Source organism: Oncorhynchus tshawytscha, linkage group LG12, assembly GCF_018296145.1.
Source record: "Oncorhynchus tshawytscha isolate Ot180627B linkage group LG12, Otsh_v2.0, whole genome shotgun sequence".
Lineage (NCBI taxonomy): Eukaryota > Metazoa > Chordata > Actinopteri > Salmoniformes > Salmonidae > Oncorhynchus > Oncorhynchus tshawytscha.
This window is the reverse complement of record NC_056440.1, coordinates 46,989,477-47,014,326: the sequence shown is the minus strand read 5'-3', so window position 1 is coordinate 47,014,326 and position 24,850 is coordinate 46,989,477. Positions and strand designations below refer to the sequence as shown.

The following is a 24,850-nucleotide window of genomic DNA, read 5'->3' as shown; positions in this document are numbered from 1 at the left end:
ACTGATATTGGTTGTAAGACGTGACATGGGCTTTCAAAGACCTCCGCTTGTTTTTGTGTGTTTTTTTTTTTAACCATATGCCTGAAGCGGCCATCTGGTGACGCCGTCGCGTTGCGTGGAACAAGTGGCCTCGCAGCAGTTATGCCCAATTTAATCCTCTCAATCGCTGACCTATTCAATATAATTAACAGGTTTATCATAAAACGCTAGTCTTAAATTGTTGTTTTCGTTACAGCATGAAATCATTTATTTGAAGGGATATGCTGGGAAGACCACAATAGGCTTTAGCCTCAAGACTATTGTTGCTAAAATTGTTAAACAAATTGAACAAAAGAACGCGTAAACCACTCACAAAAAGGCTAGCCTATGTGTTTTCAGATTGTAATGAACTAACATGCAGGCTAAACAACTCTTTATAGGCCTATCATGCATACATGAAGGCACTGTTGAATGCGTAATCAGGTGACTCAAATTTAATTCTTTAATTTTATCTCAGTAAAATCCATTATATTCCCAAACATCATGATATTAGTATCTGTAATTTCAAAATAGCCATAGTCTTCATTTGTTGGGTGAAATACAAAGGGCTCAGTTGAAGACATCGCCGATGATGCTGCTGATGTCTAACTGTGCCGGTAAACGCACGCCTGAGATGTACAGTGAGGGCGGGGTTACGCGTCAAAGATTATTTCTCTTGATAAATCTTGCAAAATGTTCTCCTCAAGCAGCTGGGGAATGAATTGTATGCTACTTAGGCTGCTCGATGTACTGAGGATGAAGATGCAACCATATTTCTCCGAATGTTACGTTCTCTCTTTGGGAAGCCAATCGATTTTTACAGTATTTGTTAGGCTATTTATTTGTTATTGACTCATTTTGTTTATTATAATCACTGCATTTTGTCGACATTATACATCATTATGTCGGATACTGCGGATACCGAAGAAAATCAGGATATGTTACCGAGTTTGGTCGAGCAGATAGTCCAGCGAATAACAGCCGGAGAGGTAAGTGAACGTCAGAAATCATTTATGGAAATGAAACATCTGTAGCCTATTGAAGCCACGCTGACATTTTCAGTATGGTGTCAACTAGATCAAGGTGTGTAATTTAGGTGGAGAGGAAGGAGGCTCAAGGTTTTGTGCCGTCCTTGGAACGGGTTCAGGGACATAAAGATGTAAAATAAATGTTTTATCTATGCTATCTGAAAGTGTGACTTGAGCAGTTCGTGTGGGGTGCAAAATTCACAAATGTGTTTTTTTCTCTCCATGTAATCTCCATGAAGTCCTATATTTTAGTGTATCCCCTTTATAGGCTGCAAACAAATGCCCTGATCTCTTATAGAAAGATAATGTAACTCATAAATCAAGATATTGAATTGAAATATATTAATTAGGCTTTGCAGGATACCAAGGGGTTGCATAAAGAATATAGAATGCAAAAACATGCTAAATTGCAGTCATTATAAATATTGTAGCCTTTTGAACAAGATGAGTAGGGGAATAGACCAGGCCTATGAACATACATTATTAATGACTATAATTTATGTAAACAGCCTACTCCTACCCATGTAATATTTGCATTTGGGGAGAACTTTATTTGGATGCACCATCCATGTGCAAACATCTTGTGCAAACATGTTTCACTGCTAAACTGGTAGGGTAAGCTTTAGGCTATTTACACAAATTCACTTAGGCCTACTGTTCAAGCCACTCATAGTCCATGAAGTGCCATATTAATTATCTAAAAATAATAGTGCTATGACTGAATGCACAATCTACACAGATGTCTCAAGTTTTTAGGAAGTGTTCAATTGGCAATGTCCACCAGAGCTGTTGCCAAATAACTGAATGTTTATTTCTCTACCATAAGCCGTCTCCAACATCATTTTAGAGAATTTGGCAGTATGTCCAACTGGCCTCACGACCACAGACCACGTGTATGGTGTCGTGTGGAGAAGCTGTTTGCTGTTTTGAACAGAGTGGGCAGGCATAAGCTACTGACAATGAACACAATTGCGTTTTTATCAATGTTAAATTCGAACGCACAGAGATACCGTAATGAGATCTTGATGCCCATTGTCGTGCCATTCATCCTCCACCATCACCTCCTGTTTCAACATGATCATGCATGTCGCAAGGATCTCTACACAATTCGTGGAAACGGAAAATGTCCCTACATACTCACCAGACATGTCACCCATTGAGCATGTTTAGAATGCTCTGGAATTGCGTATGACAGCGTGTTACAGTTCCAGCCAATATCCAGCAACTTTGCATAGTCATTGAAGAGGAGTAGGACAACATCCCACAGGCCACAACCAACAGCCTGATCAACTCTATGCAAAGTTGGCAAATAGTGGTCAATCCAGATATGGATGGGTTTTCTGATCCACGCCCCTACCTTTTTTTAAGGTATCTGTGACCAACAGATGCATATCTGTATTCCCAGTCATGTGAAATCCATAGATTAGGGCCGATGAAATTATTTAAAATTTACCGATTTCCTTTTATATGAACTGTAAACTCAGAAAAATCTTTGATACTGTTGCATGTATATTTTTGTTCAGTATACAAATAGTAGGCCTAACAGTAACAATTGTGGGAGTGCAACAATATAACGTCTCTCACTGCAAGCCTCGAATTTTGGTCCAGTGAAACCTGATCCTACTGCCCTCCCCGTCTTTTGAATACTCTGGGCTGCCGCATTGTTACTATGGTGATTTCAGTGTCTCCACCCCGCCCCACACAGTTTTGCTGTCCGTCAGTACTTGAAATGCAGCAGCCTTTAGACTGTTGCTGATTCACGACACTCGGTCCCATCCATAGCGTCTTTTCACGGTGTTAGAATTCATTGTCGACTCGACAACTTCAACATACGTTGGATAAGTTCTAACAAGCTAAACGACGCTAAAAAATATATATATTTATTCATCATGTCTGCAGTCTCGCGACGTAACTCAATTTTGCCGGTAAGTGACAAGTCTGTGTACTAGTTTTAATAATACAAAATGAAATGAAATGTCCTCGTGGAACGTTAATGATTCATCATTGCCCTTCCCATTTCAAATGGCGTTTTTGAAAGTATATAGGCTAATTTTACAGTAATAATTAACTATAAAATAAGGCATTTGAAGTTTCTGTGCTGCCTATTTTTTGAGGGAGAGGCTATACCGACTGGTGCACACATTGATGAAGTATGTCGCGCAGCTAAGAGTTGAGTGGAGACGAATGGATTCGTTTCAGTCAGTCATCCTGATGAGCTCTTCCCAGCAAGCTAGTTTGGCCATGAGGCTGAGAATGTTTCTTTGTTTTAAGCTAAAATATAGGTGTTGACTGTGATAAGGGCACTGGATTATGAGCTGTCTTGTTAAATCAAATCAATTTATATAGCCCTTTGTACATCAGCTGATATCTCAAAGTGCTATACAGAAACTCAGCCTAAAACCCCAAACAGCAAGCAATGCAGGTGTAGAAGCACGGTGGCTAGGGAAAAACTCCCTCGAAAGGCCAAAACCTAAATGAACAAATGAAGTAGGCAGTGGCATTGTACACACAGCCATAGAAGCACAGTGACATAGAGTGCACTCGGACAGTTTATGACCCCCTTTTCCACATTTTGTTAAGTTACAGCCTTATTCTAAAATTGCTAAAAAGTTTTTGTTTTTATCAATCTACACACAATACCCCATAATGACAAAGCGAAAAGAGGTTTTTAGAAATATATTTGCAAAAAAAATAATTAAAAACAAAAATACCTTATTTACATAAGTAATTCAGACCCTTTGCTGTGATACTTGATTGGAGTTCACCTGTGGTAAATTCCATTAATTGGACATGATTTGGAAAGGCACACACCTGTGCCTAAGGTCCCACAGTTGACAGTGCATGTCAGAGCAAAAACCAAGCCATGAGGTCGAAGGAATTGTCCATAGAGCTCCAAGACAGGATTGTTTGGAATCACCAAGACTCTTCCTAGAGCTGGCTATCCGGCCAAACTGAGCAAAATGGGGGAGAAGGGTCAGGGAGGGGACCAAGAACCCAATGGTCACTCTGAAAGAGTTCCAGAGTTCCTCTGTGGAGATGGAAGAACCTTCCAGAAGGATCACTACACCAATCAAGCCTTTCTGGTAGAGTGGCCAGACGAAGCATGGTGGTGGCAGCATCTTACTGTAGGGATGTTTTTCAGCGGCAGAGACTGTGAAACTAGTCCGGATCGAGGGAAAGATGAACGAAGCAAAGTAAAGAGAGATCCTTGATGAAAACCTGCTCCAGAGTGCTCGGGACCTTAGACTGGGGTGACGGTTCACCTTCCAAAAGGAAAACAACCCTAAACACACAGCCAAGACAATGCAAGAGTGGTTTCGGGACAAGTCTCCGAATGTCCTTGAGTTGCCCAGCCAGAGCGCGGACATGAACCCGTTCAAACATCTCTGGAGAGACCTGAAAATAGCTGTGCAGCGACGCTCCCCATCCAACCTGACAAACTCCCCAAATACAGGTGTGCCAAGCTTGTCATACATAAAATGGCTTGAGGCTGTAAACGCTGCCTAAGGTTCTTCAAGAAAGTACTGAGTAAAGGGTCTGAATACTTATGTAAATTATATTTAAGTTTGTATTTTTAATAGATTTGCAAAAAATTCAAAACCTGCTTTTGCTTTGTTATTATGGGGTATTGTGTGTAGATTGAGGGGGGGGGGACAATTTAATCCATTTTTAGGAAAAGGCTGTTAACGAAATGTGGAAAAAGTCAAAGGGTCTGAATACTTTCCAAAGGCACCGTATGCCTCTGGTCATACTTGTGGCTCTTTGGGGGTGTGGCTTACAGGTAGTTATTTTTGGCCACCCATCCCATGAGTGAATGTCATTCCACTTCAACTGAATGTCATTCCAGTGCACTGCTAGCTATGAATAGTATCTGTTGTTTAGGTATAAAAAAACAAACATTTATTAGTTAAATAATGTCCCATTTGGAACACTGACAAGTAGAGCATTACAATAGATAGATAGATAGATATATACATATACCTTTTTTCAGGACCTTGTCTTTCAAAGATAATTCATAAAAATCCAAATAACTAAACAGATCTTCATTGTAAAGGGTTTAAACACTGTTTCCCATGCTTATTCAATGAACCATAAACAATTAATGAACATGCACCTGTGGAACGGTCGTTAAGACACTAACAGCTTACAGACAGTAGGCAATTAAAGTCACAGTTACGAAAACTTAGGGCACGAAAGAGGACGTTCTACTGACTGAAAAACACCAAAAGAAAGATGCCCAGGGTCCCTGCTCATCTGTGTGAATGTGCCTTAGGCATGATGCTAGGAGGCATGAGGACTGCAGATGTGGCCAGGGCAATAAATTGCAATGTCCGTACTGTGAGATGCATAAGACAGTGCTACAAGTAGACAGGACGGACAGCTGATCGTCCTCGCAGTGACAGGCCACGTGTAACAACACCTGTACAGTGTCGGAACATCTCAATATCACACCTGCGGGACAGGTACAGGATGGCAACAATAACTGCCTGAGTTACACCAGGAACGCACAATCCCTTCATCAGTGCTCAGACTGTCCGCAATAGGCTGAGAGAGGCTGGACTGAGGGCTTGTAGGCCTGTTGTAAGGCAGGTCCTCACCAGACATCACCGGCAACAATGTCGCCTATGGGCACAAACCCACTGTCGCTGGACCAGACAGGACTGGCAAAAAATGCTCTTTACTGACGAGTCACGGTTTTGTCTCTCCAGGGGTGATGGTCGGATTCGTGTTTATCGTCGAAGGAATGAGCGTTACACCGAGGCCTGTACTCTGAAGCGGGATCGAATTTAAGGTGGAGGGTCCGTCATGGTCTGGGGCGGTGTGTCACAGCTTCATTTGGACTGAGGCTTGTTGTCATTGCAGGCAATCTCAATGCTGTGCATTACAGGGAAGACATCCTCCTCCCTCATGTGGTACCCTTCCTGCAGGCTCATCCTGACATGACCCTCCAGCATGACAATGCCACCAGCTATACTGCTCGTTCTGTGCATGATTTCCTGCAAGACAGGAATGCCAATGTTATGCCATGGCCAGCGAGGAGCCCGGATCTCAATCCCATTCCCCCCAGAAATGTCTGGGAACTTGCAGGTGCCTTGGTGGAAGAGTGGGGTAACCTCTCTCACAGCAAGAACTGGCAAATCTGGTGCAGTCCATGAGGAGGAGATGCACTGCAGTACTTAATGCAGCTGGTGACCAGATACTTACTGACTTTTGATTTGGACCAATTATTCCATTTGTTAGTCACATGTATGTGGAACTTGTTCATTTTGTGTCTCAGTTATTGAATCTTATGTTCATACAAATAGTGACGCATTTTTAAGTTTTCTAAAAACAAACGCTGTTGACAGTGAGAGGACGTTTTATTTTTTTGCCTAGTTATATATATCTATATTAAAATGTTTTGCTCATCCCACTTGATGTTTATTTAGAGAAGGATAAGTCTACACAATAAATAACGTTTAATATTGGTATTTGGTACCAGTAACCATCTAGGTTCTCTACTAGTCTATGCTAGGTAAAGCTCCGCCTTATCTCAGCTCACTGGTCACGATTACAACACCCACCCCTAGCACGCGCTCCAGCAGGTATATCTCACTGGTCATCCCCAAAGCCAACACCTTTGGCTGCCTTTCCTTCCTGTTCTCTGCTGCCAGTGACTGGAATGAATTGCAAAAATCGCTGGATAATTACATTTCCCTCACTAACTTTAAACATCAGTTATCTGAGCAGCTAACTGATCGCTGCAGCTGTACATAGTCCATTTGTAAATAGCCCACCCAATCTACCTACCTCATCCCCATATTGTTTTTATTTACCTTGCTGCTCTTTTGCACACAGGTATCACTACTTATACACCATCATCTGCTCATCTATCACTCCAGTGTTAACCTGCTAAATTGCAATTACTTTGCTACTATGGCCTATTTATTGCCATACCACCTCATGCCATTTGCACACACTGTATATAGACTTTTTTTTCTTCTATTGTGTTATTGACTGTACGCTTGTTTATTCCATGTGTAACTCTATTGTTTGTCACACTGCTTTGCTTTATCTTGGCCAGGTCGCAGTTGTAAATGAGAACTTGTTCTCAACTAGCCTACCTGGTTAAATAAAGGTGAAATAAAATTTAAAAAATAATTGTCACCGCGATACAGTCTACTGCTCAATGGAGGAGAGTTTGCGCAGCAAGCCGGCTTGCCACAGTAAAGTGAGGGAAGTAGCTTGATATTGTAGCCAATATCAGGCCAGGGTGACATCTACAGCACATTTATTATAGTGATTTCCACCAAAAATATACAACTAACGTCCACATTTTTATTTAAAAAAAACAATAACTCCAATTTAAAATTAATTTCTGAACATGCTCCCAAGGCCGAACTTAGGCAGACAAGTTCCTAATTCCCCCGAAGTTTCTAGCCACATCTAAAAACTAGATAGCTGGGAAGGGCTCATCAGGATGACCGAACCGAATCCGTTCTTCTCCACTCAACATACGTCATCATTTTGGGCACCAGGTGTGTCCATATAGCTTTCCCCTTTGAGGAATTGCTTGCTCTAACCATTTTGCCTCCGCTAACCAACAAGCTGATGCATGAACTTCTTTAACTATGTAAGCTCTACCCTGGTAGGCCAGGCACATTTACAAATGTTACATGTATGCCCAGTCTCTGTATCAAAACTGGCCTCTTTCAAATGAAATGTTTAAAAAGCGTTTACGTAAGCCTAAGTATGTTACTGTTGACCAGCGTTTCCCAAACTCTGTCCCGGAGACACAAAGGGGTGCACATTTTGAATTGTTCCTTTAGCAATACACAGCTGACTCAAAAAAAAAAAAAACTCCTCATCAAACCAAACTGTGCACCCCTTGGGGTCCCCAGGACTGAGTTTGGAAAACGCTGTTGTTGCTAGTCTCGTCCACCAGCTGGATCTATCTCTGTTGAACTGGTATGCAGAAGCAATTAGCCTGGGGATAAATTTACTGTAGACCTAATATATTAATGTTTGTGTCCACACCAGGTCCCTATCAAGAATATTGAGCGCGAACTAATTTGTCCGATCTGCAAGGAGCTGTTTACACACCCCCTCATCTTGCCCTGTCAGCACAGCGTTTGTCACAAGTGTGTCCGAGAGCTGCTGCTATTGAACCATGAGGATTCTTTCGATGCAGGCTCGGAGTGTTCCCTCCCTGGGAGCCCAGGGCCCCGATCCAGAGTTCCCTCGCCAAGCATGGAGAGGCTGGATAGGCTTGCAAGATCAGGTGCGTTTGGGTTTGGCCATTCTTCATCAAGCCTAAATTGTGACAAGTGATGCAAATCTGGCAACATTACATGCAATTTGCAGTAAAGTTTTATGGACATGCCATACCCAGTTTAATCTGTATTTTCCTAGTTATTCTCTGGGTTGTAAGAATGAAAGACGACACCACTGACCCCACCCTGTTTAAAATCATAATGTTGGCTGTTCATACTATTTCCTTTAATCTCATTAAGTTTTGAGATGGGTCTTAAGTTTCTTGAACAGAGTATAGAGACTCGACAAGCTTATTCAATTCATCACTTTTGTTCTGTCAAGTTCCATGCCCTTAAAGCATGCACTTCCCAAAAACGTTAAATGATAGGTGTATTGTGGCTATTTTGATTTTGTAATGCCAAGCAATTTCTTAACAAGGAATGCCTATCATTTACACCACCTTGATAGGATGACAGGCTTGATTTATGTACACATGTCGGAACAAAGCACGACTGTCCCACTAAAGCATTTAAAATGCTTATGAAATAACTTGTTGGTGGGAGGGGGAGGTTGTCACATTCTTTATTTTGGGGGAAGCTAAGGGAAGCTGAGAGGTCAATGTCCAAATCCAAGGCGCAAACAGCATAGAGTGAGACAAGGCAGTCTTTTACTTAATCATGAGCTAGTCCCTGGACACTCCAAAAACACAGCTGCGGAACCCACAGCCCAACCAATTCACATTTGCCCGAACCTGAATGTGACCATTCTTCATGTCCAGGTCCGCATCTATTAACACAGTGGAAACATTCAATGCTGTTTAGAAAAAGAGTTAGAACTGGTAATACATTTTATATATCCTTAGTCATCTTAAGAATCATGTCCTTCATTTAAATCCCCTTGGCATTAGTAACCATGGTACTTTTGCAGCTGATTTAGTAAACAGTTTTCTTATAAGTACATTGAAGAAATCTTAAAGGACATTATTAACATACTTTTCAGTAAAAGTCTTAAATCTCTGACAGCATTTCACTAAAGGTTTCACCTCTGCTGAATGGATGTCAGACCAGTGGTGATCATGGTGACAACCTGCCTGCGGGGAATGAATGAGGGATTAAATGAACTGAGCCCAGGGCTATATTTATCAGTCAAGTGCTGTAAAAGCTAAAAGGTTTTGTGGAAACTCCTCAATGTTTTATTAGGATTCGGACTAGACACATTTTTGTTGTTTTTAGAATGTTCAACTCTGTACAGTACCAGTCAAGTTTGGACACACCTACTAATTCAAGTGTTTTTCTTTATTTTTTTTACTATTTTCTACGTTGTAGAATAATAGTGAAGACATCAAAACTATGAAATAACACTTATGGAATCATGTAGTAAGCAAAAGTGTTAAACTAATCAAAATATAATTTATATTTGTGATTCTTCAAAGTAGCCACCCTTTGCCTTGATGACAGCTTTGCTCACTCTTGGCATTCTCTCAACCAGCTTCATGAGGAAATCCACTGGAAAGCATTTCACCTTTGAACAGGTGTGCCTTGTTCAAAGTAAATTTGTGGAATATCTTTCCTTCTTAATGCGTTTGAACCAATCAGTTGTGTTGTGACAAGGTAGGGCCATCTTCTGTATACCACCCCTATCTGGTAAAAGACCAAGTCCATATGATGGCAAGAACAGCTCAAATAAGCAAAGAGAAACAACAGTCCATCATTACTTTAAGACATGAAGGTCAGTCAATCTGGAAAATTTCAAGCACTTTGAAAGTTTCTTCAAGTGCAGTTGCAAAAACTAGGAATGCACAATATATTGGTGAGCATATCAGAATCGGCCAACATTAGCTGCAAATGCTAGCATCGGCCCGATGTCTAGTTTAACGCTGATGTGCAAAACCGATGTCAAAGCTGACGTGCGTACCTATATAACGTAGGTAGATGACATGATGATGCCACGAAAAATACAGCGCTACACAGAACAAAAGCAGAAAAATACTTAACATGTAAAAGTCGAGCAGTCATTTGAAAGAGTAAGAAAATTTCAGCGAGACAACTCAAAGGCGAAATCTCTTAACGCCAAGATAATGGAATTCATTGCCCTTGACAATCAACTGTGCTCTGTCGTGGATGATGTTGGTTTTTGCCGACTGATCGAGCCCCGGTACACGATTTTTCAGATGTTGCCCTACCGGAGTTACACAGTATTGTTGAAACTCACATCCATGAGCTTCACAACTGACATTTGGACCTGCAATGTCAGCCCCATAACCATTATGAGTCTGACAGCACAGTGGGTTGACAAGGATTTCGTACTAAGGAAAGCCGTATTGCATGCTCAAAAATGTCCTGTCACAGTAAATGTCCTGTGCCAGGTAATGTCCTGACACATACCGCTGCTGCCATTTCAATGGCATTGGCATATGAAACAGGAACACTCCTAGCTCCATTCGAACAACTGACTCGGAAAAATAAGCTCAACTGCGTCTGCAGCAGACATGATGCACTCTGTCATGGCATTGAAACGTCTGCTCAACAAAACTGCCGACAGATCGTGGGGTTAACTTACAAAAGTACTCGAGACTTTGAACAAGCACTACGGTGGCTTTCTCTCTGAGCCTCTTTACTTTGTCGCCACCATGCTTGATGCTAGGTACAAGGACCGCTACTTCGGCGCAGACAAACGGGGTTTACGTGGAATGTTACATGCATAGCTGGAAAAGATGTAAACGGACACAGTGACCGTGCACACCGAGGAAAAGAGGCCACGGATAGACAGAGCTGAAACTTCACTGCTTGACATGCATGATGAAATCCTGGTTGAGAATGAAACGACTGAACAATGAAACAGCACAGGAAGTAAGTGTAAGAAATAGGTTTTGATTATGTTTTACTGGTAATGGGGACATACGTAAATGCCAACAAAATAGCTTTTTGGTCAGGTGTGTGTGTGGTGTGTGTGTGAGACCTTTTTATTTAACTAGGCAAGTCAGTTAAGAACAAATTCTTATTTACAATGACTGCCTACCCCGGCCAAACCCGGACGACACTGGGCCAATTGTGCGCTGCCCTATGGGACTCCCAGTCACGGCCTGATGTGATTACAGCCTGGATTCGAACCAGGGACTGTAGTGATGCCTCTTGCACTGAGATGCAGTGCCTTAGACCACTGTGTCCATATGTGTTATTTCATAGTTGTGATGTCTTCACTATTATACTACAATAAAGCAAATAGTAATAAAAAAATAAAAACTCTTGAATGAGTAGGTGTGTCCAAACTTGACTGGTGCTGGAGATATATACGGTTTGAAATCTGTGAATTCACATATGTTTCCACCAAAACCTTTTTTTAAGAAGGCCATTTCTTTTAAGCGCCATGTTATTGTGTGTTAGCACTTGTCCACTGTAATTGGTTGTGCATCAGGTTTAACTCCACTTCTGTTAACATACTGTACATGTTAATTGTTGGTCTCACTTCACTTCTTTGTCCATTGCTTGCAGCCACACTGCAGAGAAGGTCGTTTGGGAGGAGAGGTAGACACGCGTTCCATTTTTTGAATAGCTGTAGTAGTGAGTACAGTGTTACTAGATCCCCTGTGAACCCCAACTTAACTGTTACTCTACTGTATGTAACCACACAACTGACAATAGGCCCCTGTTGCCTTTATGTAGCCGATTTTGGTAGACGTGGCATTCTAGCTTTTTAAAAAGTCTACTGAGCAAAGTCGCAAATGTATAGTATGTCCCACCAATTTATGTCTGCATTTGGTGTTTAGTTCCATTTTTCAAGCCTGGTGCTTTCGGGCTTTTGTGCTCTGCTTTCAACACGTGCATGTCTTACAAAGTAGGTTGGAGAGTGAGTGTGTGAGCTACAGCTCTGGGCGGGATGTGAGTCAGAGAGTGGAGAGGAGAGAAGTGAAATGGCTCAGGAAGTTACCTAGGAGTTGGGTTTAAAGTGGAATTTCTTAATGCCTGGACAAATGAATAGTGGTCTCCCCTCCCTGTAGCCTCGGAAATATCCAGTACCTTGTGGAGAAGTACCTTGTCGGGGCGGCAGGTAGCCTAGTTGGGCCAGTAAAAATCTGTCATTCTGCCCCTGAACAAGGTAGTTAACCACTGTTCCTAGGCCATCATTGTAAATAAGAATTTGTTCTTTACTGACTTGCCTAGTTAAATAATAATAAAGAAATAAAAAATGTACTTTTAGAAGATGCAGGGAACCTATTTCTATGTTACAAAACAAAATATTATATTTTGTTTAGACATTCCAAGATTGTCTAGACTATACTGCCTCAAACTTCAGTCTCACTCCTACTGACAGGCTTGCTCCAGAAACATTTTTTGCACCACATTTCAGTTATAGAAAATGCTTTAGACACGCATGTGTTGTAGAGATTGGCATGTGCGCCATGAGCAATGTTCTTATCATTTGATGGGAGAAGACCCTAGAGCACAATGCTTTAGCAGACATTATTTATTTATTTTACATTGAAGTGCTCAGTAGATGTTTTAAAAAATGGTATGCCATGATAATTATGCATCTGAACAACTCCTTAAAATGGCACCAGAATTATTTAAGTCGGGATACAAAACAGTTGTGTCCCTTTTTCGTAGAGGTTAAGTCTTGCACCCTAAGGCTTTCAGTCTAAAAGCCATTCATCTTGACAGTATATTTTTCAAGTAAAAAGATAAAGGAGTTAAAAATGTGTTGGGAAGATTTAACTCTACTCTTTAAATGTATATTCTTACCTTGTACAGCATTTGGTTTATTCACATACTCCTGGCAAGATAGCCTGCACCCATTTTGTAATGCAGTCCTGGTTATGGCGATTGGGCTGTGTCGCATTGTGATGACTCAAACCATGTTGTTAATGATGTGGTTCTGTAGGAAGCGTACCCCCTGCCAGAATGGCCTTGCGATGACTTGTCAGTTTCTGCCCTGAGCTCTTTCCACTGCAGCAGCAGGCAACGTGCCTCAGCCTGCTACCGTACACCTTGCTGCAGACACGCTGCAACACCCACCCTCCCCGACCAGCACACCCACCTAGCCTAAGTACACTGTCCTTTTAATCCCTGACCTCTCCCATCCGCTTCAGGCCAGGACACTTGGCCCCCACCTCACCAACTTCCATCCCAAGACCGTCCAAAACGCCAAGCCTGCTCACTCACTACTCCATCAACACCCTCAGTCTCCCATCGCTATATACCGTCACACACATTGACAGACATGTTTGTCACACACGCTTGCTTTGTGCCCACCGCATGTCTGTGTGCTTGCCATTTTCCTACATTCAGTGCACATTGTTCTGCTGCTTGCCTCCATCGTGTGTGTTTGTGAGAGAGTGTTAGGATATATTGAACTGGACAAATCATTTAAAAAATGAATTTCCTCTGCAGGTAGCCATTTAGCTGGAAATCGATATTACTCTCTCTTACCCTTAAGTTGATTTGAGTTGATATTTCGGTTCCATTAGTGGGTTTCCCACCTTTTTTACTTTGCACCTGATTTGAAATTAATTTAATGTGAATCTGTTGTGTCCAGGTCACTGTAAACACGCTCTTCCTATCTCTTGTGTTATCCATCTATCTTGTGTGAGAGACCAAGTAGTATGAGCTTTCCGAGAAGGATCCGTGATTGTTTCTGTAGGACACTGTGTGTGTGTGCTTGTCTGTGCAGGCCTACCCTTACTTTGTGTGATTAGCACTCTAATGGCCGTTTTGTCTGTTGTATCAGGCTCTATGTCCTCACCAGGATGGAGGCGTGGCTCTGTGACCCCCCGCATCACCACTTTCCCATGCCCGGGTTGCCAACACGACGTGGACCTGGGCGAGCGGGGCATGAGCATGCTCTTCCGGAACTTCACCCTGGAGAGCATTGTGGAGCGCTACCGGCAGGCGGCCCGCGCTGCTGTTGCGATCATGTGCAACATGTGCAAGCCGCCCCAGCAGGAGGCTACTAAGAGCTGCATGGATTGCAAGGCCAGCTACTGCAATGAGTGCTTCAAGTTCCACCACCCCTGGGGCACCCCCAAAGCCCAGCACGAATACGTGGGTCCCACCATGAATTTTAGGCCCAAGGTAGACACAATTTACCACCTCGGGGGGGTTTCATTGTGCTGTTGATCTCGACCATGTTGCTCTGCTGTTGATTTTAGATTGCAGGGATCAGCTCATGTCATTGATGGTGTTGATTGCGTTAATGATGCTGCCTTCAGAGATATTGGTTTAATTTCAGAGATGTTGGTTTAATTATCTCTGCTTTTCTTTGTGCTTCTGCAATCCAGTGAAACTTGCTGGTTGTGGGAGATACCTGTTCAGTGCTAACAAATAGAAAGAGGATTGAAAGGAGAGAGAATGTATTGACATTCTTGGCTACCCCTTTGTGACATTTTGCATATGTGGTGTGACGAGTTTGCGATTTTTAAAATGGCCACTAATCCAATGTGTGCTCATGGCCATCCAGGTGCTGATGTGTCCGGAGCATGAGATGGAGAAGGTCAACATGTACTGCGAGGTGTGCCGGCGTCCAGTCTGTCACCTGTGCAAGCTGGGAGGCTCCCACGCCAACCACAAAGTCACAACCATGAGCAGCGCCTACAAGATCCTCAAGGTACTTTATGACAATAACGATGTCTCCAACCATTCACTTGACCTGAGCAGAACAATCTGATTTATTTACCAGGAAGCAAACGGGGAGTGAACTACCTGAATTTGTCCCAAAAAATAAATTAGTTTTTCACTGCAAAATAATAGTTTTGCTACGGTGTGTACTAATGAATACAACCCAAGACAAAAAGAGTGTTATAGTTTGGAAGTTGTTTACCCAACTGGCCAGTGACGCCGTTGTTTCTCAGCCCCCTAATGAAATATTGATCAGTTACCTGTACTAAGTGGCACGCGTCCACATGATCAGTTTTCCTTTGTGAGCAGTGTAATTGACACGTGTGGTCATCCACAACAAGCGAACCTTGTCTACCCCGCCGAGACAGAGGTCAATCAGCCACTGAAAGCATAGGGACAAAGGACTCCGTGTCCTCTGGCTGTAATCTAAAAGGCCTGTGGACACGGGCACCGGGCCGGACTCATCCATATTTAATGCAATCATTTGTATCTTATGTTCTATCTATTGAGCATTTCTGCTAATCTTCTTTGTTGTTATTATACCAACAGGAGAAGCTATCAAAGGCTATCCATTACTTAATCAGCAAAGAAGACCAAGTGAAGACTCAGATTTCCCACCTGGAGGTGTTGATCAATGAAACCGAGGCAAGTAGCTGTGTTGACAGAGTTAAACTAGTCCTGTGTTGTCTGTTATGTCCAATAACAAAGGGACATTCTGTCTGGCCTGAGAAGGAAGGTCACTTATTCAAATGCATATAAAGGCATAAACAAAGGAACGTATACTAATTCACATGAATTCCACTGCAGAAGCGTTTGCTCATCTGTACTGTGTTATGTCTTTTGTCCCTGTCTTGTCTTCATTTAATTTGTCCCAGATCCGTTTGTGCTATCATTCCAACTCCTTGTCATGTCAAACTCTTCGGCATGATGTGCCATGATTGCACAAACACTGGTCCATAGGCTACTTCTATGCAGTTGTAGGTTTCAATGAATTGTCGTGCAACATTTCTCTTACTTCTACAGGAGAAAGGCCAGTTGGCGGAGCGTCGGACCGACGAGAACTTTGAGCGACTGTTCGAGACCCTCCAGGAGAGGAAGTTTGAGATGCTGCGGTCCATCGAGCAGTCAAGGACGAGGCGTCTGGACCAGCTTCGGGGCCAGGTGGACGAGTACCAGGGCATGTTGGAGAACAGCGGCCTGGTGGGTTATGCCCAGGAGGTTCTCAAGGAGACGGACCAGTCTTGCTTTGTTCAGACTGCCAAGCAGCTGCACACCAGGTCAGCCTCTCTCCAGCCGTGTCTGCCACTCCCAGTCCCAGCACATTTCCCTCTGTTCTGGATAGTAGACACTGTCACCCAAAGGTTCCCGTCATCAGTTGTGGGTAAAGGCTATTGTCTAACGGTGATATAATACCATTGTTTATAAAAGGGCAGTAATTCGATTGGCCTCCATTCTTAACAAACAAAGGGCCCATTTTCAACATTTTTATTACAGGCCATAACGGCTATTTGATCATGGTGACTATTGCCATGGTCATTTCCCTGTGGCAACTCTGGACCTCTAGGTTTGTGATGGGGATTTGGCCCCTGTTATTTTAGTGCTGGAGAATTCAATCAGCTTATGTGGGTGTGGTGAATGTGCCAGAGATCCGGTCAGCCATTGGTGTGGCTGGCCAGGTACCTTTTCCAAGTGAGAGATTGGAACGACAAAGCCTTGTTTACTTTCCCCATGTCCCGCTCTAGCTCTATAATCCTGCTTATTGATCTCCATTAGTCAAAAAGCAGCTTGAGGACTTTATTCACGCTTGTACTTTTAGGAACGCTGTTACATTAATACACACACATGTTTGCCACACTCGATTATCTTGCCCAGGAGATGATTTCCATTCTGCTCTGATGGAATGGCTTCTTGGTAGTGTTCACCATTTTGTGTCCTTTCACTCCCAGGATCGCGAAATCCACCGAGTCTCTGAGGACATTCCACCCTGTGGCCGACCCCTCCTTTGATGAGTTTGTGCTGGACACTTCCAGAGAGGAGACCCTGCTGAAGGAGCTTTGTTTTGGTGGAGGTAAGACTTCCCCCCCTTAACAATGTAATGAAATCCTAAAACTCAATTTGTTGACACAATCCTCATCTGTCCCACACTTAGTCACCTCAACCTGTTGGTCACTTACACCTCCTTCTGAGCTCTGCTCTCTGTTTAGATGCCGGCCACCAGAAGCCCTTTAATTGAATAAGCCGGTTACACTCCTGATATACACGCAGGGATTTTGGCACTCAGAGCAGTGCAGGGCTTTTTCTGGTCCACTGCTTTGCATACTCTCTCGTCCCTTTCCCCCGATTTAAAGAAAAGGGCACTGTGAGGCGGGCTGGATATAATTGTCTGCCATGAAAAGGAACTGATTTGATTTTCTGCATATTAAGTAGGAGTGTAACCCAGGAAGTAAGCAGAAGGGTATTCATAGACTGTCATCTACCTGTGGCTGTGTCCTTAGAATGAGCTCCAGCCATTCTCCCTCCTGCTAGAAGTATTACTGACCATAAAGGGCTCTGCTCTGTCGAGCCATAGTGGGTCATGAAAGGGTCATGAAACAACTGTATGTTGCTTACATATTAGAAATGCGTACAAGTAATCAATTTTCCCTCTCTTGTGGGGAAAGCTGCTTGAAAGCCCTTGAAAGGAAGGCCATTGATTGATGTGGTTAATCTAAATGGCAGGGGAGGGACAGGAGGGTAATGATGCACTCTGTCTGAGAGGAGGAAGCTCTAAGAATTGATGCCTAGCAGTAATTGAATTGACGGTAGACATGAAAAGAGCAGAGGATGAAAAACTGTCTCCCATTTAACAAATGTCTGGCAGTCCTCATCAACAAGGTTCACAGTGCCTGTAGGGTGGGGATCTGAGGATGGGACAGTGACAACCAAGGACACCTCCCACAAATATCCCCCCAAGAGTCGATGTGTAACTTCAACCCTGCTCATCAAGTTGTCATTATAATGCCATTCTGGAGTCTTCTACGCTCACAATGGCTCCATATTTGTGTCCCACTAGTTGAACCATAAAGACATTGTGTTGTGTGCATTCTCCCTTACTAAACCAGCCCCTCCAGAGACTGCAGTATGGTCTGAACTCACAGCCAGTAAGAAGGAAGTTGATGTCTCTGTTTAGTCTGTCTCTCCCTCCCGTCCCGGCTGTAGCCTGAAAAATAGGTTGTTTCTCTGAGAATAGCTGCGCTCTCGGGCCGGGTGCCGGCTGGGTTTGCAGGCTGCCCAGTTACATCTGCTGCACCCTCCTCAGCCCTGATCCGATTCTATGGGACCCTAGCTGGATCCGGCTGCTACTGTTTGTGACGGGAAGCTATCCGCAGTGAGCGGGGGGGAGAGCAAGCGAGAGAGGGTTTTGCAAAGTGCTTTTCCTGGCAATGTCGGTGCATTAATGAAACCTTTTTAAGAGCTTCTCTTATTCTTCCTATCCATTGTCTGTCTATATTCTGTACTGTCTGTCTATGAGTTCAGTCTCATCGCTGTTCGACTCAATGCCCTTAAATAAACTTATGCTATTACATAAACCAATGTGTTGAATCAAGTTTAGGGTTCTTCTATCATTTTATTTTTCTATATTTCCTGAATAACCAATACATAGTAGTTTGCCAATTAGAGAAAAACATATGAATTGGCTGCAGACAAATTACACTTTAAACTGACCCCTCCCTCTGCCATTTACATTTTTCTCCTCCCCTCCATCTCCAGTCCCTGACCCTCCCATCATCGATCTGTCCCGCAGTCGCGTCTACAACGAAGGCCTGGTGTGCTGGCAGTTGGCTGAGGATACCCTGGCCACAGACCACCAGGTGCTTGAGTACAGGAAGCTGGGTGTTGAGCAGGACGAGGAGGAGGGCGGCAGCCGCTGGCGCCCCACAGTCCCTGTGTACGGCCCCAGCACAGTGGTGTGCGACCTGGAGGCCAACAGCCTCTACTCGTTCAGAGTACGCAGCTGCCGCAACTCCTTCTACAGCCCCTACAGCCCAGAAGTCACCTTCCACACACCACCTGCTCCAGGTAGGCACCAGGCACTGATGTCATACACACACACACACCAAACACTGATTATGATGATGTCACATGTGTATGGTTGGCACTGATGAAGAGAGAGGTGGCCCTGGGCCCTTAACCAAAACAGTGACAGACTAATAATTTCAAGCTCTACTGGAGTAAATTCTCTGCAATAATTTAATAATGATTCAATTCCATTTTTCAAATGTAGGAACTGGGAAAAACTAGTATACTGTACTGGGCTATATAGCAAAAATCTCTAATAGGCAGCCCTGAAAGTTGCATGCTAATTATCCTACTTACAAAGAAATACGTCTTATTCTCAGTCTTACGTTGGCATCCCGCCTGTGTTGGGCTTCGGGGCTGAAGTTAAGCTTTTTTTTTTTTTGGTATTTAGCAGTCGGATCCACGGAAGATTACAAATTGACAGACGCTCGACTGTTTCAAAGTGAACTGTGTGGATAAAATACAGTTGACTCTTAGAAAGCGACGGTGGGTCGGTCAGTCATTTATAATTTCTGCGACCCATCTCCTTTTGTTGAATCGCAGAAACACTTGTCTTTTTGAAGTCATTTTTTTCTTTTCTTCAGACCGACTGGGCAGAGTTGAGATGCAGCTGAGGTCCAGAGTTACAGTTCATCTGTTTACAATATTCAAAGCCTCTGTTTCTGACTCCGATGGTTCTAAGCACTCTGAATGGCAATCACATGCCATATGTAGAGCACTCTAGGGGTCAATATCACTTTAATTCCTCAACAGTCTACTGAATTGGAGCCCCCATGCATATAGACAATGGCTGATCCATTAGGATTTCATTGGGTGTTTATCCTCCCCTGGCTCATTAGTTTGCCGTAAACTGAGGCTGGGCCCACTGTAGATGGAAGTCCAGTGATGGGAGCCCACATTCCTTTGCCCGGACTGTGGGCACATGTAGCAGTGGGATGCACAGTGCGTTAGTAATGAGATGGAATTCTGGGTCAACGCTGGCCTCAGACAGACATTACAGTAGCTTCAACACGCCTCCTATCACAACAACAGTCAGTGTAGGCGTAGACTTGAATCATTGCTGTATGACCGTACATGTATAATTTTTCTTATCCTTTTTAATTAAGCTTATATTAAGGATGACTACATTCAATTAAGTTTGTGCCGTTCACACAACAAAGGCTGAAGGGGTAAACGGCTAGTATTTTTGCCCTTGTTTTTAAGGGATCGTCATGAATTAATGCGAATAAAGTAATCTCATACCGTGGAGACAAAATGCAATGGTTCAATGCACAGGCATAATTATTATTGCCTTTGGCGCTGTAACTATTTTTGGAATATTTTTATGTTCAGCAGCAGATGTGGCCTAGAAAATAATTTATATAGACCTTATTTGAGAAATAAGAAACCAAGCATTGTTGTGTATATCTTCACTTCTGAAAATGTATCGTTTTGGAAATTGGTTAAATTCCTTAAGTTTGTTTCATTACTTGAACATCTTTATAATGGCGCCCCCATGTGACACTTTATGAAAGTCCATCTTTTCCCTGGCATCCAAAGATGATGTGAAATCCTATCTGCGGCTGATGCTGTTCCTTTTGTATCATTGCTCTCTCTCGCCTGTAGTGTTTGGCTTCCTGTTCAATGACAAGTGCGGCTTCAGCTCGGAGCGGCTGACATTGAGTAAGCTGCGTGACTCGGTGGAGAGTGCGGCCGGCATGGCCTTCCTGCTGGCTGCTGAGCGCGTGCAGACAGGCAGCTACATGGGCCTGGACTACATCATCGGTGACACCGGCATCTCTCAGGGCAGACACTACTGGGCCTTCCGCGTGGAGCCCCACTCCTACTTAGTCAAGGTGGGCGTGGCCTCTGATTCCAAGCTGCTGGAGTGGATCCACAACCCCCGGGACACTAGTAGCCCCAGGTAAACCCCACTTCCTCAGTCTTACTCTATTACTCACTAAGGATCAGGCCTGAGTCACAAAGAAGGCTGTGCTGTAAAAAGCATTAACTTGTTAAGGGCTAACTCACAGACCAGGCCTTAGTTTCTCAACAATTCATAAAAATATTTATTACCTAATAATTTGTTGGTTTACTATTATATATATTTTAACAGGCTTCCAGATAATTATGGTGTGGCGTCAGAGTATAGTTGAATGTGTTGCAATTGTAGGCTGATTTCTCTTATCTCTTCCAACTCCAGGTACGACCACGACAGTGGGCACGACAGTGGCAGCGAGGACACGTGCTACGACCTGTCCCAGCCCTTCACCCTGCTCACCGTGGGCATGGGCAAAGTGTTCATCCCCAAAGCATCTATCTCCTCCGCCACCGCCGGCAATGACCACGGCAACCGGGTGCTGCCCATGCCCCAGCGCATTGGCGTGTACCTGGACTACGAGGCGGGCCGTGTCTACTTCTACGATGCAAACACCATGAGATGCCTTTACGAGCGGCAGGTGGACTGCACCGGTACCATGTATCCCGCGTTTGGCCTCATGGGTAGTGGCAAGGTCCATCTAGAGGAGTTCATCGCAGCAAAGCGACTGTCGTATATGTGAGATGTTGGGCCTTCCACACACCAAAGTCTCTCTCGCACTCTCAACACTTGCCTTTGAGCTCATGTTTCTCTCTCTGCTTTCAGTCAGGTATATTTTTGTAGTGATTTTGTTTGTGTGTGTATGTACACACTTTCAGTTGATTATCATCATGCCATTTCTTTGTTTTAATGAACAGCTATTTATATTGTACTACTAAGTCCAGTAAAATGTAGCCAAGTGAAACCCGAAGAGCCTTGCAGCTAGTCCCCCTCCTGTGCCTTTCATGATAAATAGGTAATCTAGCAAATGCTGTAATTTGTCTAATAATAACTGTGCAAAACAGGCTAGTTTAGTCATCAGTTACAAAGGTGAGAGAGTGTATCTAAGTTGCAAGGACCCCTCGGTTGAGAAACATCCCTACCAAAAACTGAGACAAAACGTATACCTAATCAATGTCCTTTGACAAGACTCACGGTCAACACCAGTTGGGTAGACCGAATTTTTGAATTTGGACACATTCTCACAGGTGTTTATTTAAAAGACTACCACACCTTTCACATATTCGCTCACAACCTACTGACTACTTCAAAGCAGAGCACATTTATCTGAAATGTAAACACTAGGCATTCACATGCAGGGTTGAATTCAAACGAGTTCTGCGTGTGCAACTCAGACTTCCCATGTAAATCATGGTGTCAACTTTTGGAATTGTGAGTTGACACAGGCCGATCTCAAGTTAAAATTACAGCCAGTTGTTACACAAGTTGTTGATTTGGTTCTTGAGAATCAAGAGGGTGCAGCGTTTCAGAACATTTCGATAGAAAATATATTATGCAAATCGACAATTCTCTGTCCTAGAAAAGGGTGTCATTTTGACTCTACTTTTATCTCGTTTCACCATACTGAATACACCCCTGGTCAGCTCTGGCTTTCCTACATGGGTTTCTGGACTGGACTATCTGTAGATCCAGTCATGTTTGTGTTTTGTTGAGGGTAAAGGTAATCGGTTTGTGTTTTCTCAGGTTTGTGGCCTGTGGGCCTTATGCTACCTACCTCCTATCGGCCCTGGAAATCCCTTTAAAACTATACCTTCCTACTCGGAACAGGACTAAACTTTCCTTTGCAGCTTCCATAAATACATTACAATTTTATTATACCGTAATATATCAGCCTTTAAGATTGCTCATATCCGATAATGAACTGGAATTAAGATTTTTTTCTTAATTTTAACATCCATGTACATATCTAGTGTGACATTTTCTGTCAAATAAAACCTAGATCTGCAATCTGTATCTGCTGTGACGTTTCTCAAGGCTTAATAGAAACTTGAGACATTTGGGAAGTTGGTGGAAAATTGTAATTGGACCGAGATGTAATCACGCCTGACTGAATTTGTGAAGTGAGCAATTTAAAACTGAACATACACATCCCCCTTTCTGTGTTTTGATGTGTTTAGGTCCATTTGAGTGTAGCGTTTCCTAGAATATGTGGTGTTATTTTGTTGCTTATCTGAATCCTATAAGGTCATGTTGTGTAACAACATAATCTGTAGTTTTAAACTGAATTCCTATTTACTTTAGAATTGGTGTGCATCATTTAGAGTAATTCTCTACCATTCCTTTTAGGGCACAACACCTCTACCATTCCTTTTAGGGCACAACACCTCTACCTGTTCCTTTTGGAATGACTGAAACACCTTTAAAAAGTCTATGCACTTAATTAACAGGTTCAGGGTTGTTTATTCATCACAGAATGCATTATTATATACAGAACAAACTGAATGTCTCTTAGATTAGGTGTTTGTTAATTTGCTTATCTTGAGTCAAGTCACTGGTGGCCACAGCAGCTGTGTCTTTCAGGGTCGATGTATGGTAGAGGTTTACTATATAGTGTGCATATTTTAGCGACATCTCACGGCTAATTTTAGAAAAGGGAATCGTATGGCTTTCAGTAGTACGTTAGACCAAATATTCTGCAGACTCTCAATCAAATGGTTCAAGCTAGCACTTTAAACTGTCGCATGTATGCCTCTCGGCTGTGCAGGTCTGTATGAATTGGTGTGCAATATTACGTAGAATGCAGGAAATAGGCCTATTGTTTTCTCCTGTAAGTAATGGGATGTGATGTTTGCTTTCAGTGAGTATAATGCTTTAATGAACATGAAGCTTTGTTGGTCATCAAATTATTGAAATACTACGCTTTTTTTTATTATTTTAAATTTGCTGTTTGTGGATTTGTATGAAATAAACTAGTGTGTTTTAAAACAATTGTTTTCTATTTGTAGGTGTGTGTGTATTTATACCTAATTGTTTTCACTTTGAATATGGTTTTGCAAACAGAAAATGCCAAATGCTGATAATCCATGTCCCCATATCACTACTGGGAATTGGGATAGCAGGGCATGGAAAACTGGAAATTTTTAAGAAATGCATACACACAGACTCTTCCCAAAGCCATGTACCTTTTCTCCTCCCCTCAGACCACGATCCACCCGTCATCATTAGACAGCAAGTGACGCTACTGCCTCTACAGATAAGGTAAGATTATCTACCCTTGCAAAAAAGTCCTAAAGACCTACACAGTTACTAAACAAAGGCAACAATTCCTGCAGGAATCCTGTATAATTGAATACATTCTTTGATAGGACACCTGCTTAATTGGCCTTTTCCTGCAGGAATTTAAAAGATCCTGCACATCCTGGCCCAAAAAAATTACATGATATTCCTACAGAATCAGCTTAATTCTTTCAGGAGAATTGTGCAAATGGAGATGTCTAACAGTGTTTTGAGTAATGTTGTCGTTGAAAACAGTAGTTGGTACCAGAAGACTGCTGCAGAGGACCCATTTCCCCAGACTGCAACAGAGGAGAGGACTGAGAAGGCGTCAACCCTTCATCTCTGTAAGACAAGGGGAGATTCTCAATTGGGAAAAGTCAGTCCTCAACTCCTCCGTCTTCTCCATGACCCGGAAACGAGAAGTGATCGAGTGCTCCAGGTGAGTATCAATTCGTTAGTCGATGAGCAGAGGAGCCTGTTCACCACCTCCATTTCCTGATTATCAAGGGTATCCTTATGACATCTAGCACGGAAGTTTAAAAAAAATCTGCCACAGCTTTTTTCTCAAAGGAAAAAAGCATGCACATATTTCAAAACAACATATTACTTTAGCGTTTTAGCTACTTATTATTTTATCTATAAAATGTCTTGCACAACTAGCAAAATTTTTATCGCTTTGCAAATTTGATTTTGGGATTCCACTGCTGTAAAAGTAATTTGCCTGGTGAGTGGGAATGGAGGAGTCTCATTTCATACAAGCACGTTTCCTCGCCTCAGCTCCTCTATTACCTTTTTCAAAGCAGGAGAGAGGCGATATGAGTCGAGCA

The 24,850-nt window shown here is 42.9% G+C and overlaps 1 protein-coding gene across 3 annotated transcripts; it reads left to right on the top strand.

Annotated features, from left to right (window-relative positions):
* The first annotated feature begins 692 nt into the window (after positions 1-692).
* Positions 693-23,735, top strand: LOC112263414 (E3 ubiquitin-protein ligase TRIM36). 3 transcript variants are annotated; one of them, XM_024439589.2, is made up of 11 exons: positions 693-1,007; positions 8,067-8,307; positions 11,771-11,803; positions 14,004-14,347; positions 14,733-14,879; positions 15,440-15,535; positions 15,914-16,167; positions 16,837-16,958; positions 18,641-18,949; positions 20,555-20,852; positions 21,132-23,735. In XM_024439589.2, the coding sequence occupies exons 1-11, from the start codon at positions 921-923 to the stop codon at positions 21,487-21,489; spliced, it is 2,289 nt and encodes a 762-aa protein (XP_024295357.1). In that variant the 5' UTR covers positions 693-920; the 3' UTR covers positions 21,490-23,735. The 3 variants fall into 3 exon arrangements, with proteins under 3 accessions (XP_024295357.1, XP_024295359.1, XP_024295360.1); XM_024439592.2 differs by lacking the exon at positions 693-1,007 and adding an exon at positions 2,648-2,971; XM_024439591.2 differs by lacking the exon at positions 11,771-11,803.
* Positions 23,736-24,850: the final 1,115 nt, after the last annotated feature.

Bases quoted from the DNA above. Each gene is read 5' to 3' on its own strand.
- LOC112263414 (XM_024439589.2), top strand. From the start codon at position 921: ATGTCGGATACTGCGGATACCGAAGAAAATCAGGATATGTTACCGAGT. The intron at 11,804-14,003 runs GTAGACACGCGT...CTGTTGTATCAG, and splicing joins AAGGTCGTTTGGGAGGAGAG to GCTCTATGTCCTCACCAGGA. The intron at 16,168-16,836 runs GTCAGCCTCTCT...TTTCACTCCCAG, and splicing joins GCCAAGCAGCTGCACACCAG to GATCGCGAAATCCACCGAGT.